The sequence below is a fragment of the Nymphaea colorata genome, chromosome 9 (genome assembly GCF_008831285.2).
Source record: "Nymphaea colorata isolate Beijing-Zhang1983 chromosome 9, ASM883128v2, whole genome shotgun sequence".
Classification (NCBI taxonomy): Eukaryota; Viridiplantae; Streptophyta; class Magnoliopsida; order Nymphaeales; family Nymphaeaceae; genus Nymphaea; species Nymphaea colorata.
Window position 1 is genome coordinate 23,307,830 of NC_045146.1, and position 15,482 is coordinate 23,323,311.

A 15,482-nucleotide genomic window follows, 5' to 3' on the forward strand; every position below is an offset into this window, starting at 1 on the left:
CGAAAGAAGAGAAATTAGTTCAGTTGATTAGTTGGGTCATTAACCTTGAATGACATGGGAAGAGAGAGTTCTTCTAAACTTGTGTGAACCACACAGAAGCCATCCCCGCTCAAAACTCCCAACCAAAGAAAGCTATAGTACATATGAGAAGACTCCCTTTCTTAAACCCTCCTAACACATAAAAGAGGCAACTCTCTTTAAAAGAGAATCTAATTTTTTTCATCCCCTACCAAAAACTCAAGCAAGCCGCTGGCTTTTCCAATTGAATGAAAAAGAATTGCACATAAAGAGTGAAAATGAAATGAAAGAATGCTGCTACAAGAGAAAGAAGAAAGAAAAAGCCTACTTATCATCATAGTAAAGTATAAAAAGTGAACAAGAGAGAGAGGGAGGGAGACCTGGTCCTAAATGGCTAAATGCCTAAATCTGTTGCGAGCTACAAAATTACAAAGTAAAAACAAAAAGGTGAAAAGGAAAAAAACCGCCAACCATCTAAAAATATACAACCGGTTAACAGCTCTCAACCGCCGGCAAACCGCTTTCCGGCAACGTATTCGTCAGCATCATGGTCGTCGTCATCATCATCGTCTCCTTTTGCCTTCTCATCTCCAGGACCTTCCGGTGGTTGTTGGAGTGGACATCGCTCAGGAACGTCGGGCTTCCTGCCGGGCGGTATTCCGGAAGCAAACGTCCGGACTTGTAACGGACGCCGCATGCGTTGCAGAGGGTCTTGGACCCGAGAGGCCCCGCCCTCCACTGGGGTGTTTTCTGGACCAGGCAGTGGCTGCACCTACGGACCGGAGCGTTCTCCGGCACCTTTCCGACCCGGTTCCGGCGCTTTCCCGGCCGCTTCTTTCTCAGCGATACGTCTTGAACCGAGTTGAAGTACGAAGACGACGTCGACGAGGAGGAGGACGATGACTCGGGAAAACCGTCTCGGCAGCACCAGACGCGGCCGGTTCGTAACCGCTTGCTGCGCGCCCTCATGGGGACCGGAGTTCCGAGAGGAAAACTCAGTTTCGTCACCGGAGCGCGGGGTTCACCGCCGTTTTCCGCTGAGAATGGCAGCGCGCCCGTTCCGGAGGAGAAGGAGTCCTCCACGAAGTGAGAGAGCCACTCCAAGTCGGCCAACTCCTCGACCTATCCAACGAAACGAAGGCAAGGAAAAAGAAAACCCCGCAAAATCATGAGGCTGGAGAACATGCTTCGTAAACGGAGCCGCCAAGAAAAGCACAAAGCAGAACTCAACTCACCGGCACGGCGAGCTCGTCGACCGGCTCGACGAAGACACCAGGAGAGGAGGAGCCGTTGGAAGCCGGCGAGGTCGAGTCGCCCTGGCTCTCCGGCAGCGACGCGTTCGATTCCTCCTCCTCCTCCTCCTCCTCTCCTCCTTCCGCAAAGTCGTCCTGGTTCGACAAGTCCAGCAGGTCGTCCACGAAGAAGTCCTCCCCTCCGCCATTCGAGGCCTCCTCCTGCCAGAACCCTGCTTTCAGCCCCTCCGTATACTCCATTTCCGGCGACCCGCAAGCAGAACGCCCCTGCGTTTCCGTCCCAGAGTGGTTTTATCAAATACCAACAAAGCCAAACCCAAGGAAAAATCCAACCACCACAGAGACAGAGAGAGAGAGAGAGAGAGAGAGAGAGACACACACACACACACACAACAGAGAGAGATGCTTCGTTTTTTTTTTTTTCTCTCTCTCTCTCTTCTTCACGTTTTTAACTTACAACAGGGTGTCCCTGCGTTAATCTAGTTACCTGATAGAAGAGGGCGGGAGAGAAGGTGAGGTTTGTTGCAGAGATGGAGGGCTGAAGAAATGAGGGAGAAAGCGTCTGGTACGACATTGATGGCGCTGCTGGTGCTCGTGAGTGGTGACGATGATGACAATGGGTGTGCTTGGGGAAACAGGGTTGCAGAAAAAGGGGTGAAAAAAAAAAAATTAAAGATTCCTAAAAGCTTTTATTCGTATTTATATTTCTAACCTTCATATTCTCCGTCTACAGAGAAATGGTTTAAAAAAACACAAAATCTTCCTCTTCATTTCATTTTCTCCTCTGCGTCTCCGTCAAACTCGATACTTAATTCGAAAGGAAAAAGAAAAAAGAAAAAAGTTTTTATTGAATTCCAAAGTCTCCTTCTTCGGGCCACCTTGGACCGCATCCACAGAGTCCACAAGATTTGAATTCCAATTCGATCCCCACCTCTCAAAACCGACCCAGAAAACCGCCGCCACCTTTTACTCCTTCCTTCCTTTTATTTTTTTTTTCCTTTTTAAATGTATTTTTCTTTTTCTTAAAAAAAGAAGTTTTTACAGTTTACGGGCTACTCGCCCACGAGACTTAACTTAACTGCAGGATTTAGGGGAGCATGCACCTGCCCACTTTGTTTTTAACGTCCTAAAGTTTGTCCTTATCGTGACAAAGGTACCTTTTTTTTCGAAAAATAAAAAATAAAACTCCAAAAAAAAAAATTGTGGGGCTGTGTTCCACGAAGCCGCCCATCTCCTCTTTCTTTTTTTTTTAAATATAACGAAATGCATCCTTTTTAAAGTAAGATTTGGGTGCTAAATAGTGTAAGAAGAAGTGATCCAGCAGCTTTCGAGATATTCAGGCCACCCAGAACGTGGAAAACGCTCCCCCTCCCTGTCCACACGCTACTCTACTTTTAGCTAAAGGCCAAAATTTACAAGTTGGTGCCCGTTACTGATCTTCCTTTTCAGAAAACGGCTCCCAATAGATAATTATGTTTTCGAAACACCACGCTGTGTTGCTCATGGCTTCCTTCCTGCCATATCTTCGGTACGTGGGAAGCGGGAAGCGGGAAGCGAACATTTTCATTGTTGACATTGGAGATGAGAAGCGGTTAAAATCCGAAGAGAAAATGTAAGAAAAGGAAAGTGAGCTCGTGGGTGGCCGTTGTTTAATTTGAGTGTGTCAAGGGACCGTTTTTAATTTGATTTGAAATTAAATTCGGACTTGAGCATAGAAAGCACGATGCCTTATCCAAAACTTTTATGGCAATTGGACATGAGTTTCCTCATCCAATCTAATTATCTGAATCTAGGGTCGAATTAGACAATGAATTATTTTGGGTGTCTTCTCCATTTTTCAGTTTTTAGAACTTTTTTTTTCACTTTAATTTTGGAGGAAATATTTTGAAGAAAATAATATTTGGATCCAAATGCAATAAGTACCCACCTGAAATTGCAATACGACTCTGATTTCGAATTCAAATGCGAGGTGGAGCCAAAGATTGCGTCCCCGAATTGACACGAGACTTTTTGGATGGACTATCTTTTCCTTTTCCTACATTCCAAAGGGAGGAAAACGATGACCGCCCGGAAAAAACAAGGCCGGCCCCGTCGCCGACGGCATTTTGGAAGGACTGGAATTGGTGAGACTCTTGAGGGTCGCCTTCTATCTATCTACCCACAAGGACTGCGTCTGCACCTACCAACGTTAATATTTCAGTAGAAAGACGGCGGCGTCGAGCTTTGAACTCGTGATTTCCTATCAGCTTGGTGATTTTTCAAGAAACAGATGGTTCGAAGGAGACAGTTTGAAGATGATGGGTGCATGAATCGATGTGCTGATAATTCCTTTTTACTTTACTCAAAGCTATTTCATCGTGCATTTTTGTTACTCATTCTGATCATTTTTACTCATTCTAGCTGAGGAGTTTATGACTTCATAGTGCACAAGAATATGATTTTTTTTTACGTACTTGATAAACAAGTCAATTAGATAATGACTTTGCTACGTTAATTAAAGATCAAACCCAACAAACACGACCTGGACTTGCCCTAATTTTCTACCACCTTTCACCCGATTTATTTGACGAACGGCTAGAATTGAGACTTGTTTTTCAATCTATGGTAATTAAAGTCTAAGTCAAGCAACTTACAAGTGGGTAGGGCCTCCTTAGGCGGGTGGGCATTAATCTTATTTAAAGTCTAAGTCCTTTTTTAGTCTAGAGTTATATAAGTATGTCTTTAATAAGTCGACCAAAAAAAGATAATGACTACCGAATTGATATATATATATATATATATATGAACTAAAAAGCACGGCCACTTATATGGACGACGTTCCACTTTTGTGGAAATTCGTCCACAGTCGCATATTGTGGCAAGTGCATGACACGGAAGACAGAACAAATCTTTATTCAGCTTTGCTGAAGGTTCAAACCACACGACTGCATTTTTCTTATACGTTTCGTTGACGGAGAGTAAGAAAGCTCATGCCTAGCTGTCTGTCAACTTCCCTGCTCATATATATATATATATATATAAGTGAGTCTAGTAAACTAGGTCAATGTGGCCGATTTACGTCCATAGTGGACCCATGATATTAACGTTTTCATGAGAGGTCGGTATGCCTATACCACCTAGCTAGTTATATATCTATTTGATAATGTTGATTTGGACATCTCGGTCAGTTAGGTTAAGTTGGTGAGCTGTGTGGAAAATAAACGGGCCGGAGAGTTAGCTGTGCACCAATGGACTGATTATAATTTTCCCCTGCTCTCTAGGTAGGGTTTAGCAGTTTGCCCTTGACTGAAAATTTATCAATCATAATATTCATGCAACCTCAGCTATAAACCAAGGATATGGCAAGTCATGTACAGGAGTTGACGAAGCAAAAGGCGACACCAAACTTCTTAATCCAAGAACGCTGTTACCAAAGGTCTACATCGTGTGGTAATGTAACGAGACTTTCTTTCTGTCTAATTAGAAAAACCAACGGAAAAGAAGTAAGGAACACAGAAAAAAAGGCCTTTCAATCTATCAGATCTATTCAGAATTCATGCAACTTGCACTTGAATATGTATTTTTCTGTCCAGATTTGAATGGAGAAAGCTTCGGCTTTTAATAGCACACCACCGGACCGGATGTGTTTAATTATGTTGTTTCAGGCGAGCATGATTGGATAGAGATCCAGATGGCTGTAATATTTCACCTCAACCGACTACTTTTGTAGTCAGATGTCATCACAAAAATATTTATATAGTTGTGAAAAAACCATAAACAAGCAACTCAAATACACCTTTTGTGTGACATGAAATAAAAATTTAGCATCCAATCGTAAAGGTAGTGTGCTGATTTTAATTACTAAACATAAAACATAAGGATAATGGCTGGCGTGTTATGTTGGTGATGTACATGTTCGTGAAAGGAGCAAGTTGTATATGCCGTTATGCATGCACAACTTAGGTTGAATTAAAGCTTTTTAAATTTTGATACGGTTCGAAATATAATTTTTTAAAATTTCTATATAAGACAATTAAAATTTTTTGAAGAAGAGCAGAATAGGGGACATTTTAGTGATCTTTAAAAATATATGCTTTTTACAATCTTTTTATTTTTTTTGGATTTTCATTTTTTGTACATTTATTTTTGTAGTTAGCGCGTGAACATTTCTTAAAATAAGGCGCGTATAGCCAAATCTACATGCTTTACGGTCACAGACACGAGATGTACGGTCTTAAAAGAGTGAGAAGAGAGCATCGTGTGGCCCTTCTCACCCTCGCAGCCAAGACGGAAAGGAAAATGCAACCAAAAGGTCAACATTGACCAGCTACAAAATTCGCTCGCCCTGCAATGCTCGGCTCATGTTTGCTTTCTATTTTCTGAACGGATCTGAAATTTTTCTTTTCTTCATAAACTTGGACATAAAGCTGATATATAACATTGATCGATTCAGTGTGAGCTTGTGTGGACAGCAGCCCACACGGACCCACATAATGCAGTTTATTCATGTATTGGTTCTCTCACATAATTTATTTTATTATAGATTAGCGCCCTTCAAACGTAAGATTTCTCGTATCATAAAAAATAACTTACCATATATCGACTGACAATCCGGTTCTGGGTTCTGGAATCCAAATCCAGTTCGGATCGGATCGGATTCCTGTTCGATGTAACCCTTTCCTTGTCTCTATCAATCAGTCGAGGGCACCAGCTGTTAAGTTCGGCCTCCGCGCTTATCCAACTCAACAGTGGCATGACGTAGGCTATGTTTTGACTTGACCGGTCGACGCACTCAGAAGACAAACCCCCAATCGCCTACCACAACCTTAATAAAGCCCGGATTCGTTTTTCGGTTTTGCCATTTCCTTGTCCACGTGGCTGCTATGCAGGACGCTTCCTTGAAGTTCAGGTCATTCCGAGAACTCCACTTTTTAGCAGATGGCGTACCGTTGGATGTTTTTGACTGACTCAGGGCTGCCGTATACCTGTTTCTTATTTATAGATACCGATAACTTTTGTTCAAGTTTTGTTTATTTAGGAGCAATAAATCTGCCCAAAAAAAAATTTGCTTTTTATTTGTGACCTGGTTTGTACTACTTGTATCATACAAATTGAATAATATAAAAGCTTTTTTGTACATTAATTATCAAACGTCTAACAAACTTAATCCAAGAAAAGTTAATAAAAAGTATACGTTGATTTTAACGAGTAACTTTATACATAGCACATCGAAGCATTGATAATTAGTTTGCGTGGTTCTTTACATTACATGGAGAAGCTCCACAAACTTTGAAACCTGTTGGTGCATAGAAATCTCTCGTGTTTTGGGTGGTCGCAAGCATATCGGCCATCGGATATTATGATGATACATAATAACGTTATTTTATATGATCATCGAGGATGCATCTGCGCACGCGCTTCCAAGAAATACTTGGAACTAAAAAAGATAAAGAATAATTTGGTAAAGATCAGCTTCATACTTTTTCAAGTTAGATACTGCAAGTGTGATTCACGTGATTTGCCCAAGTAGGAAAAAAGAATTTTTCTATTTAAGGAGCCAGTTTTTTTTGTCATACTTCAAATATGGGCACCCGCTTCTTATTTTCTTAATGCATGCTTTGCGTTTCCTGACGATTATCAACGACCTATTTTTACCATTATCGTTTAACTATAACTAAAAAATTCCAGTTGACATGAACGAAATTACAAGTTACAACCATATCCTCTTTGTGTAAAAATAGATTACACTTTTTTAGCTTAAACAACATTGCTGAAAAACGTATACTTTCACGTTCCAAGATGACTTGTTTTTTCATAATTTTCAGCAAAAGCGAGGTCATGTCCAAAGCATGTTATTTGTTAGGCATTTCACCTGTGTCGATGGAATGTCCAACCATTGATGCCACGCAAGACTAACATGCGGTGTCAGGTGGCAAATAGAATGTCTTAACACACACAAGTCACTCAACTCTCAGTCCTCTCTCGTGAAAGCCAAAAACGAAAAAAAGGTTGCCAATGATCCCCAAGGGGGGGTTGGTCCAACAGATTGAATAGGGCTAGCAGGCGACCAGTTTTCACTTCGATTCCTCAATTGCCAACTCTCTTTGCTGCAAACGAGAGGCCACCAGCACACAAGTTGAAGCGTTGAAGGGGCAGCATCTTGAGGCACCGATGCAGGCTCTACACTATGGAGGATGAGAGGTTGGGTAAGGGTTTTGGCATTTTTCGGGCAGTGGTCAAACCCCGCTCACTTGAAAAAAAAAAAATTGCGAGTGTTATATACCGAATTATGCCTAGAAAGTGGAAACACAAGCGAAAGCTTCCCTTTCAAGTTTGGTACCAAGACAGACATACTAAAACCTAGTTAACGAGCTTGTTTCGTTTCATAATTTGTTTCCAATTATATATTACCAAATCATCTGCATGCATGACTATAGAAATTTTTGCTACCAGGGAAGATACATAAGAAATTAATAAATATAACTTGTCACACATTTCCAAATTTTCTTTGAGTAAATTAAATATTAAAAATGTGATTTGCGGGAGTAATTTTTCTGGGAGGGAAGCTGAAAACTTAATCGCGTGATTGCACTCTATACAACAAAATTGGTACTAAGAAAGGCCGCAGGTGAATCAAAATTGAAAAGCTCGTGAAGCTCCAGGGGAGGTTTAATCATGTAGACGGTTTCAGAAATCTCCCTTATCAGACATAATATATGTGTATCGCGGATCTAGCTAGTTTTAAGACCCCTAGATTGAAGAGGGTTAATAGTTTGATACCAAGACGCATCTGTTCGTATAATATTGATAGAGGCCTCTCTCTCGCTGTGAAAGTCATGAAAGAATATGGTTTATAAGTGGTCTGTAAGCAGTGATTATATGTCTCTGCGGTCGGTTTTTGTTCTTGTTTCTCTTTTCTCATATGGTTGGCGGGGTTCTCTCCCTCTCACACGAAACTGTATCTGATTTCCAACGTGTTCAGATTATCCGAGTCCAAGCCATTCATGTCCGTACTTGTACCAGGTCCATCCATGTGTACTAAGTGCATCTTTTTTCATATCACACGCCCGCTACTTCTATGCAACCACGGCCACTTGTGAAATGAAATCAATGGAGCCCTTCAACATGTTGCATTGGTCTCCCCGTGGTTGGGGAATGTCTGCCTCCAATCCTTTGTTGTTTTGCTTCAAAGATGTTATGGTGCAAACCTCTATATGATAATTGATAAGCATCTATCAGGAAAATAAAGGTGGCTGATTCACAAAAATAAAAGCACATAATTGTTCGTATCCAGCAAACCGAAGTCGATTCCGTAACCTGTTAAAAACTCAGGAGCTGTAAACCAAATTTCAAATCGAGCACCACGCAGCTGTGCCATTCAAGCATTCTGCTGTTGACTTTGGCAGTGTGAAAAGGAAAAAAACAAAACCATGCATTGCAATTTGTATATGTCAAAAGGAGAAAAATTGAATTTAGTTGGACATTAAGATAGCTGTCAAACACTTTCCAATGAGAGATGTGGAACATGTATCTCTTTACACTTGAATCTTTCTCATGATATGCTTAGTTAGGTCATACCATTACTAGAATAACAAATTTATTCGATGCCTTCTCATATAGAAATGCAGGCACATGCTTCCGACATCTTCAATTCATGTCTGCATAAAAATTATGAATAACGACACGCACCGCAATGGGGATCCTCACTGTGTGGAAGCCGTCCTTCCATGTCAAACTCCCAAATGAGTACCTCCCCTGGACCCTTAGAAGAGGCTTAAACGTCACAGAATATGTCAATTTCCTGACTGTAGCATTAAATGATAGTACGTGTGGCCTTACAGAGACGTCCACCCCAGGAGGAGACTCTACTTGGGCAGTGTACACAGCATTAACATCACCAACGTTTGATACTGTCCTGAAAACTCTTAATCGTTTCGACAGATTTGGAACTGAGATCGATGGGAGGTTGAGGTTTTCCATCAGCTTAACTTCTCTACCGCACGTAGTATGTCTCTGTGTCATTAACCTAATGGCAGAACTATTATAACCCATGCTACAGAGAAAGGAAATATAATCGGATATGCTTGTGTCGTAAATAAGCCCGGGGTCTGCAGCTCTGTTGGGGTTGACATGACCACCTCCATAATCAAAAGGATCAGCAGGCTTGTGAGGAGCTCCTTCTTCAACAATCCTCTGACCATATGCATCTTCAATAGTCGCTGCTTACAGACAAAACATGAATAGGTTCATGAAACATAATGAAAGGAAAAATACATATAACGTGGTAAGGGACTTGTCTTTCCTACCAGTAGTGACTATAGCGGATTTAATGGCAGCAGGACTCCAATCAGGATGCAAAGATCTAAGAAGAGCTGCAATCCCAGAGACATGTGGGCAAGCCATGGATGTCCCCGAATCAAGCATGAAATTAAGATGCACTTGATGACCGGATTTTTCCAGCTTTGATGCAGGGGACCAGGACGCTAATATGTTCACACCAGGAGCTGCAATATCTGGCTGTACATATATTAAGAGAAGACCAAAAGTTGGTGAAAAGAAACAAGCAGGGCACCATCCATAACAAACAAGGGAGTGCTAACAGGTGCACCACCCATACGGAAGTGCAAAGAGCAGGACTGTTAATGATAACACCACTCAGATTGTTCATTTGCAACTTTGCATGTTTAGCAGACAAACTTACTCCCCATAAATAGTGGTTTTGCTACCTGACAAACAAGAACCAGATATGTTGATTTCTTATAGTATCAAAAACCTTCTCGATGCTGCTCCCTCCTTGTCCCATTATTTGGTCACTATTTGACATTCAAGAGGTGAAAGCCTGACAAAGGGAGGTAACAATAAGTTGATGGGGCGTGTAACAAGGCGCATACAGGTCATCATCTTGCCCTATCATTATGATATCTCCACCTAAAGCCAGGTCATTGGTAAGCCTGGTTCTAAAATTGACTGCGGACAAACCAAAACTGTACTTGCTTTTTGAGATTCACATGCGAGAAGAGATCTTTCATCCTACCCATATTTATGCAAACTTTGTCACCATCAGGTTGGGCTGGGTGAATCATCAGATTTACCCATCAAACAACAGTCTTATGATGGATCAGGCATACTCTAACAGGGAGAGAAAAACAAGAACATAAAAGAATTATATATATGTACATATATGCATCACAAAAAGAACAGATCACCTTCAGTATTGCAGGCGACAGAGAACTAGGTCCACGAGAAGAGAAAAAGGCAATTTCAGGAGACATTGTTGTTCCCAGAATTGTCCTGGTGCTGCTAAATCTTACAGTAGGATTTCTGTGTGAAGGAAATGAAAGAATAGACGGTGTTATTCCTGTATAAAATGTCTAAACAATATTCAACAGTCGCTAGTGATGCATCAGACAAATAATCAATATCTAGTGACATGATAATGTAAACTAATTCAAGGCAAAGCCTATTAAGTTGGCCGTTATACCTTGCGCTCTGTATATACAAGAGGATCCTTGTCCCGATTTCAATATCAACTTGGACAGATGGGATACTCAAAGAAGTGGTAATATCCTTTCTTGGAGAATTTGCAAACACAATCCCAGCCCCCTTGACTTTAGTTACTGTGCTTATAGCTACATCCAGTGACCTCTGATCATGAGACTGAAAACAAAGAACCACCTTACCTTTCGCTAAAGTGGCATTTAGTGATCCTGTTTCGCAACTTCTGCAACAAAAGCACTTATTTTGATGGAAAGAACATTAACTTATGTCTAAAACAAATAAAAGGTGTTCAAAGGTAGACCTTGCTTTGACATTATCTGAACTGCTTAAACCAATATCTTCTGAGAACACCATCTGGTAAGCTTGGTTACTGTGCTTTCCTACATATAAGGCTTGTCCCTGTGTGAGATATTTTTGTTGGTATTTAAGTGAAACATTTGCATTTAAAAGACTAGACCTAGAGGTCATGTGCGTATGCATGAGAATTTTGGAAGCAGTCATTCAGAAAGAGATGTGACAAACATATATTTGTTCAACCCCATTCTGGTGGACCACTATGATTGTGATTGCAGAAACTGTTACTTACTGAGGTAACAGTACTGAAGCTAACCTGACAATAAAAGTGCAGTAGAAAAAAAAAATGAATGAAAGAAGATATCATTATTGTGACTGGAATCAGTGGAATTTTACCACAAGGGTTTGATTGTTTCCAAGGGTGATTGCAGTTGGGAACAACCGATCAATTGTCGCAGCAGCAACAGTTAACATCCATGGTGCTCCGCCTATTACCGATTGAGAATAAGGGCCAGAATTGCCTGCAGAACATACAACGGTTACTCCTTTGGTGACTGCATGGAAGGAACCAACTGCCAGTGCATCATCAACGTATGGAGAAAGAGGTGGCGGGGAGCCCAAGGATATTGATAATATATCAACACCATCAAAGATTGCATCATCAAAGGCAGCAAGAACATCAGCCGAGCTGCAGCCACCAGTTGCCCAGCAGACTTTGTACATGGCCAAACGAGCAAGAGGTGCACCTCCTCTTGCTAAACCTCGTGCAAGGCCCATGAAACTTGCATCCCTTACAAATGCACCAGCTGCAGTGGATGATGTGTGAGTACCATGGCCCACTGCATCACGTGGAGACAAAAACTCAATGCCACCATTAGTGTTCAGTTTTCCAACTTCAGCATTGTACCCTTTAACATACCAACGTGCCCCTATTATTTTCCTGAGAAAGAGGATGCAAGATGAAATTGGCATTGAATGTTTTAGTCAGTTCCTCCTTCCAAGAGTCAAAAAAGCTTGTTTAATACTAACTAGCAATTTATAGTGAAGCCAAAAGTAAGAACAGTATGCAGTCGCTGTATATCCCTGAAGTCCTCAAATGCATCTTTATTTGTAAAAATGACAGAACAGAAAGGAGAAGCAGCATGAAAGTTGACCATCACAGAAATGAACGTCTATATGAATGCCATTCATCTTTATTTTGTTACAGTGGGTAGGATAGTTTACGTGCTAATCCTCTGATAAGTAGTCTCAATAAGAGAGCTCATGTTTGTGGTAGGGAAAAAACTTATACATATTGCTGGCCTTGGCCATAAAAGCATTAAGATGCTTCCGAATAATGGAGTTCAAATGCACCAACCCATCCAAACTCCCATGTACACGTGTGTGCACATATTCCTTTTTCATATATATCACTCACAACTGGTGTCAAAACTGAAAAGTTGAAACAGTTTTGGATTTGGATTTCCATGTCGTTTGCCTTTAGTATGGTGTAGTTTACTTTTCTGTGTACAATTGTTCAGCTTGGACAGGATTAGAAACTAATACCTTACTGTTTCCACTTGATTTTCATGATCATTATTGTTTGGAGATGCAAATAGTCAATGATAAGCACAAACGCAGTCCCTGGGTCTGAGGTTGATCACTTTCCTGTATCTTAGCAGGTAAATTTTTTTTTGGAGGAGTGAGAAATGAAGATCCCCAAAGTGTGACACTAATATAATAGAGTTTGTCTGCAAGCTCTTTTAAGTTTTTAACTATAAAGGACCTCATTACAAATATAAGAACCTGGGTGTGACATGGATGCATAACAACTAAGTTTCGTAAATAAAGCTGGAGAGCAAAATGCGTCTATGGTCCTTCCAAAGTTGAATAATATTCCTCCTAACAATCTTTTGTATAACCTGCTTGACATCCCAGAAATGCAGTGTTTATACCACTTGGTGAATAAATTTCTTAAATCGGTACCTATGCTGGATATAAAGCTTGTCAGAATTTCAGATAGGATAAGACCAAGATTGGAAGACAGTAGAGTCTGGCGTTATGTATTTATGGGTGTTGGCTGAGAGTGGCAAAACTCATTATTTATCAGACCTATAGTGCATACAACCAGCTATGAAGTACACATGAACAAAGAGAAGCACATTAACAGATTCTGACATGCATTAATAATTGGCCATTGCAGGAAAAAAGAAACAAAAGCTAAGAAAAATAACCGGAAATGCCTACTTCTATTGATGGAGATGGCTACAACCTGTTGCAGTTGGAGGAATTGAACTGCTCTCCTTCCTGGCATACTCCCTTCCATTTCAGTGGAACTTCACCGACACCATCATCTTTAAAGCTTTCCGATTCAGGCCAAATTCCTTCACAGAGGGAAACATACAGATTAACAAATCAAACACATATAGCAACAAGTAACCTTCTATGTGAAAAGGACGCACCAGTGTCAAGAACTCCAATAATTGAACCATCACCCAACTTGCTTTGTGGGAGAACACCATGGACGGACTTGAAATTCAGCCCTAGAAAATCCCAACTTCTAGTAGTATGCAGGTTAAGGATGCGGTGGGGCATTACACGAACCACTCCAGTGTATTCTGCAGTTTTGAGTGATGTAGAAGTGTTCCAACATATTCCAAAAACCAAGAAAAATAAAACAACTGTAAACATTCCAGCACCTTCAATAAGTCTGGCCTGAGATGGAGTTAACAAAGCAGCAAATCCTGAGAACCCGTGCTTATAACTGTAAAGGATGGATTCTGTAGCTCCTTCCTTGCTAAAAATAGTCAATCAGAACTTAATCAAACAGTAGCAGACTAACAGTTTACAGGATGGATATCTGTATGTGTGAAATCCTGTCCATGCAACATATAAACAAAGAGGGAAGAAAGAAATCACCTTCCAAGAACATCAGAGAGGATTGCATGGTGTGAATCTTGAATAACATTTAGGTCCTCTTTCTCCCTTCCTCCCATGTAAACAATGTAAACCTGAAGGCAGCAGAAGTTCAAGCTTCCCAAGAAAGACTATGAATGGAAGAATAGTTAGCTTGCAGCGAAAACTGAAGGAAGTATTGCAAGTTTTGCAAGATATTGTATTCAAAAGGATAAGAACCAAAACGATAGCCAAGCATGAAATCGAGCATGCCTTAATCACAAATGAAGATTTCAAATAATTAGAGGAGGCGCCAAATTCTACTGAAGAGAAGTGGATGTATGGAGACGTGCACAACTTAGGCAAAGTAAAATCCCACTAAGCCGACTAGAAATTATGGAAAACATACTCTCTCCAAAAAGGCCAACACGAATGGAAAATGATGGGCACCCAAACACAGCTTGAACAATATGGAATCATCAAACTCACATTTTTCTCCGCGATGGCACAGTGAAGCAGCAGCAAAAGTAGAAAAAGGGCAAGAAGGAACCCGGTACCACCCGCCATGGCCGCTGAACAAGACCACACCTTACCGAAAGACTAAGAAGAATCCAAGTATCATCGATCTTGGGATCCAAACACGAGATGGCCCATGTGGTTATCGTGCTTTTCCGTTGGAAATGTGGAAACGGTTGCAGGCAAGACAACAAATAGAAGTGGAAAAGGAAAACGAGTGTTCATCCGTGTCGCCCATTATCGATAAGCGCTCCTGCTACCGCACCGTTCCTTTTGCGCCATTAATCTCGGCACCCGAAGCACGACCAGCATCCCATTTTTTTCATTTGTTCTGACTGGCATTATTACCATGTAAGATTCTTTTTCGGCAAATACAACAATAGAAAGGAGAGAGATAGAGAGACAGACAGAGACGGAGACGGAGATCCTTTTTCACTTGCTTGTCTATTCTGAAACATAGCATTGACTTGCCTGCAACTCCTTTGGAAGGATGATGAGGAGCACAGTGTAGATGGTATTGGTATTGGTCCATGTAGGAATGCACGTGATAGTGACGTTGCTTTTTTACAGGTGATGATGAGTCCCAATACCAAGCTTCTGCAGTGAGTGAGTTCTGAACCACTTTTGGGAGCCTTTTGCTCTGTTTTGTTGCTATGTGATTGACAAAGAGTGGAGGGTTTTGATTTCGATCTTTTAAATGGGCATTGAATACTCTTTAGTTGAACTAAATTCTTCCAAATGGGGCATTGAATACTCGGTTGCTCAACTAAGGGGAGAGCAGGACTTTGTACACCGGTTGGGAGGCACCACGCCTTTTGTGAGTTTGGAATCTACTGTGCCCATTTACTCGTTGATGGTGTCTGTCGCTTTTGGTGGTGGTGGTGTTGTCATTATCGGATTTGGCGGTGAATCTTTCTGCAAAATGATACAGAGGATAGCGCCATGATGCAAAATGTTGGACTCGGCTGAACTCTAGTTTTCGCAGGAAATCCGTTGATTAGATCTGAATTCCACCTTGAGTTCAAACATAGCTCCTCAAAACCGAATTCT

General features: G+C 41.2%; 2 protein-coding genes across 3 annotated transcripts; both read right to left on the bottom strand.

Annotated features, from left to right (window-relative positions):
* Positions 1 to 327: 327 nt before the first annotated feature.
* LOC116259927 (GATA transcription factor 5-like) lies at positions 328 to 2,045 on the bottom strand. Its single transcript, XM_031637935.2, has 3 exons — positions 1,759 to 2,045; positions 1,254 to 1,538; positions 328 to 1,140 (listed from the first exon to the last, which is right to left on the bottom strand). The coding sequence occupies exons 1-3, from the start codon at positions 1,843 to 1,845 to the stop codon at positions 511 to 513; spliced, it is 1,002 nt and encodes a 333-aa protein (XP_031493795.1). The 5' UTR covers positions 1,846 to 2,045; the 3' UTR covers positions 328 to 510.
* A 6,654-nt stretch (positions 2,046 to 8,699) lies between these two features.
* Positions 8,700 to 14,973, bottom strand: LOC116261208 (subtilisin-like protease SBT3.9). 2 transcript variants are annotated; one of them, XM_031639856.2, is made up of 12 exons: positions 14,841 to 14,973; positions 14,406 to 14,767; positions 13,941 to 14,032; positions 13,721 to 13,818; positions 13,484 to 13,639; positions 13,294 to 13,405; positions 11,439 to 11,982; positions 11,050 to 11,147; positions 10,732 to 10,971; positions 10,457 to 10,571; positions 9,557 to 9,767; positions 8,700 to 9,469 (listed from the first exon to the last, which is right to left on the bottom strand). In XM_031639856.2, the coding sequence occupies exons 2-12, from the start codon at positions 14,481 to 14,483 to the stop codon at positions 8,898 to 8,900; spliced, it is 2,316 nt and encodes a 771-aa protein (XP_031495716.1). In that variant the 5' UTR covers positions 14,484 to 14,767; positions 14,841 to 14,973; the 3' UTR covers positions 8,700 to 8,897. The 2 variants fall into 2 exon arrangements, with proteins under 2 accessions (XP_031495716.1, XP_049935665.1); XM_050079708.1 differs by having other exon boundaries at positions 14,406 to 14,900.
* Positions 14,974 to 15,482: the final 509 nt, after the last annotated feature.

Excerpts from the sequence above, each read along its gene's own strand:
- LOC116259927 (XM_031637935.2), bottom strand. The coding sequence starts at position 1,845 with ATGTCGTACCAGACGCTTTCTCCCTCATTTCTTCAGCCCTCCATCTCT. Across the intron at positions 1,539-1,758 it reads CTCCCGCCCTCTTCTATCAG|GGGCGTTCTGCTTGCGGGTC; the intron begins GTAACTAGATTA and ends ACGGAAACGCAG. Across the intron at positions 1,141-1,253 it reads TCGACGAGCTCGCCGTGCCG|GTCGAGGAGTTGGCCGACTT; the intron begins GTGAGTTGAGTT and ends TTCGTTGGATAG.
- LOC116261208 (XM_031639856.2), bottom strand. The coding sequence starts at position 14,483 with ATGGCGGGTGGTACCGGGTTCCTTCTTGCCCTTTTTCTACTTTTGCTG. Across the intron at positions 14,033-14,405 it reads GTGCCATCGCGGAGAAAAAT|GTTTACATTGTTTACATGGG; the intron begins GTGAGTTTGATG and ends TGCTGCCTTCAG. Across the intron at positions 11,148-11,438 it reads GAAACAATCAAACCCTTGTG|GGACAAGCCTTATATGTAGG; the intron begins GTAAAATTCCAC and ends TATCTCACACAG.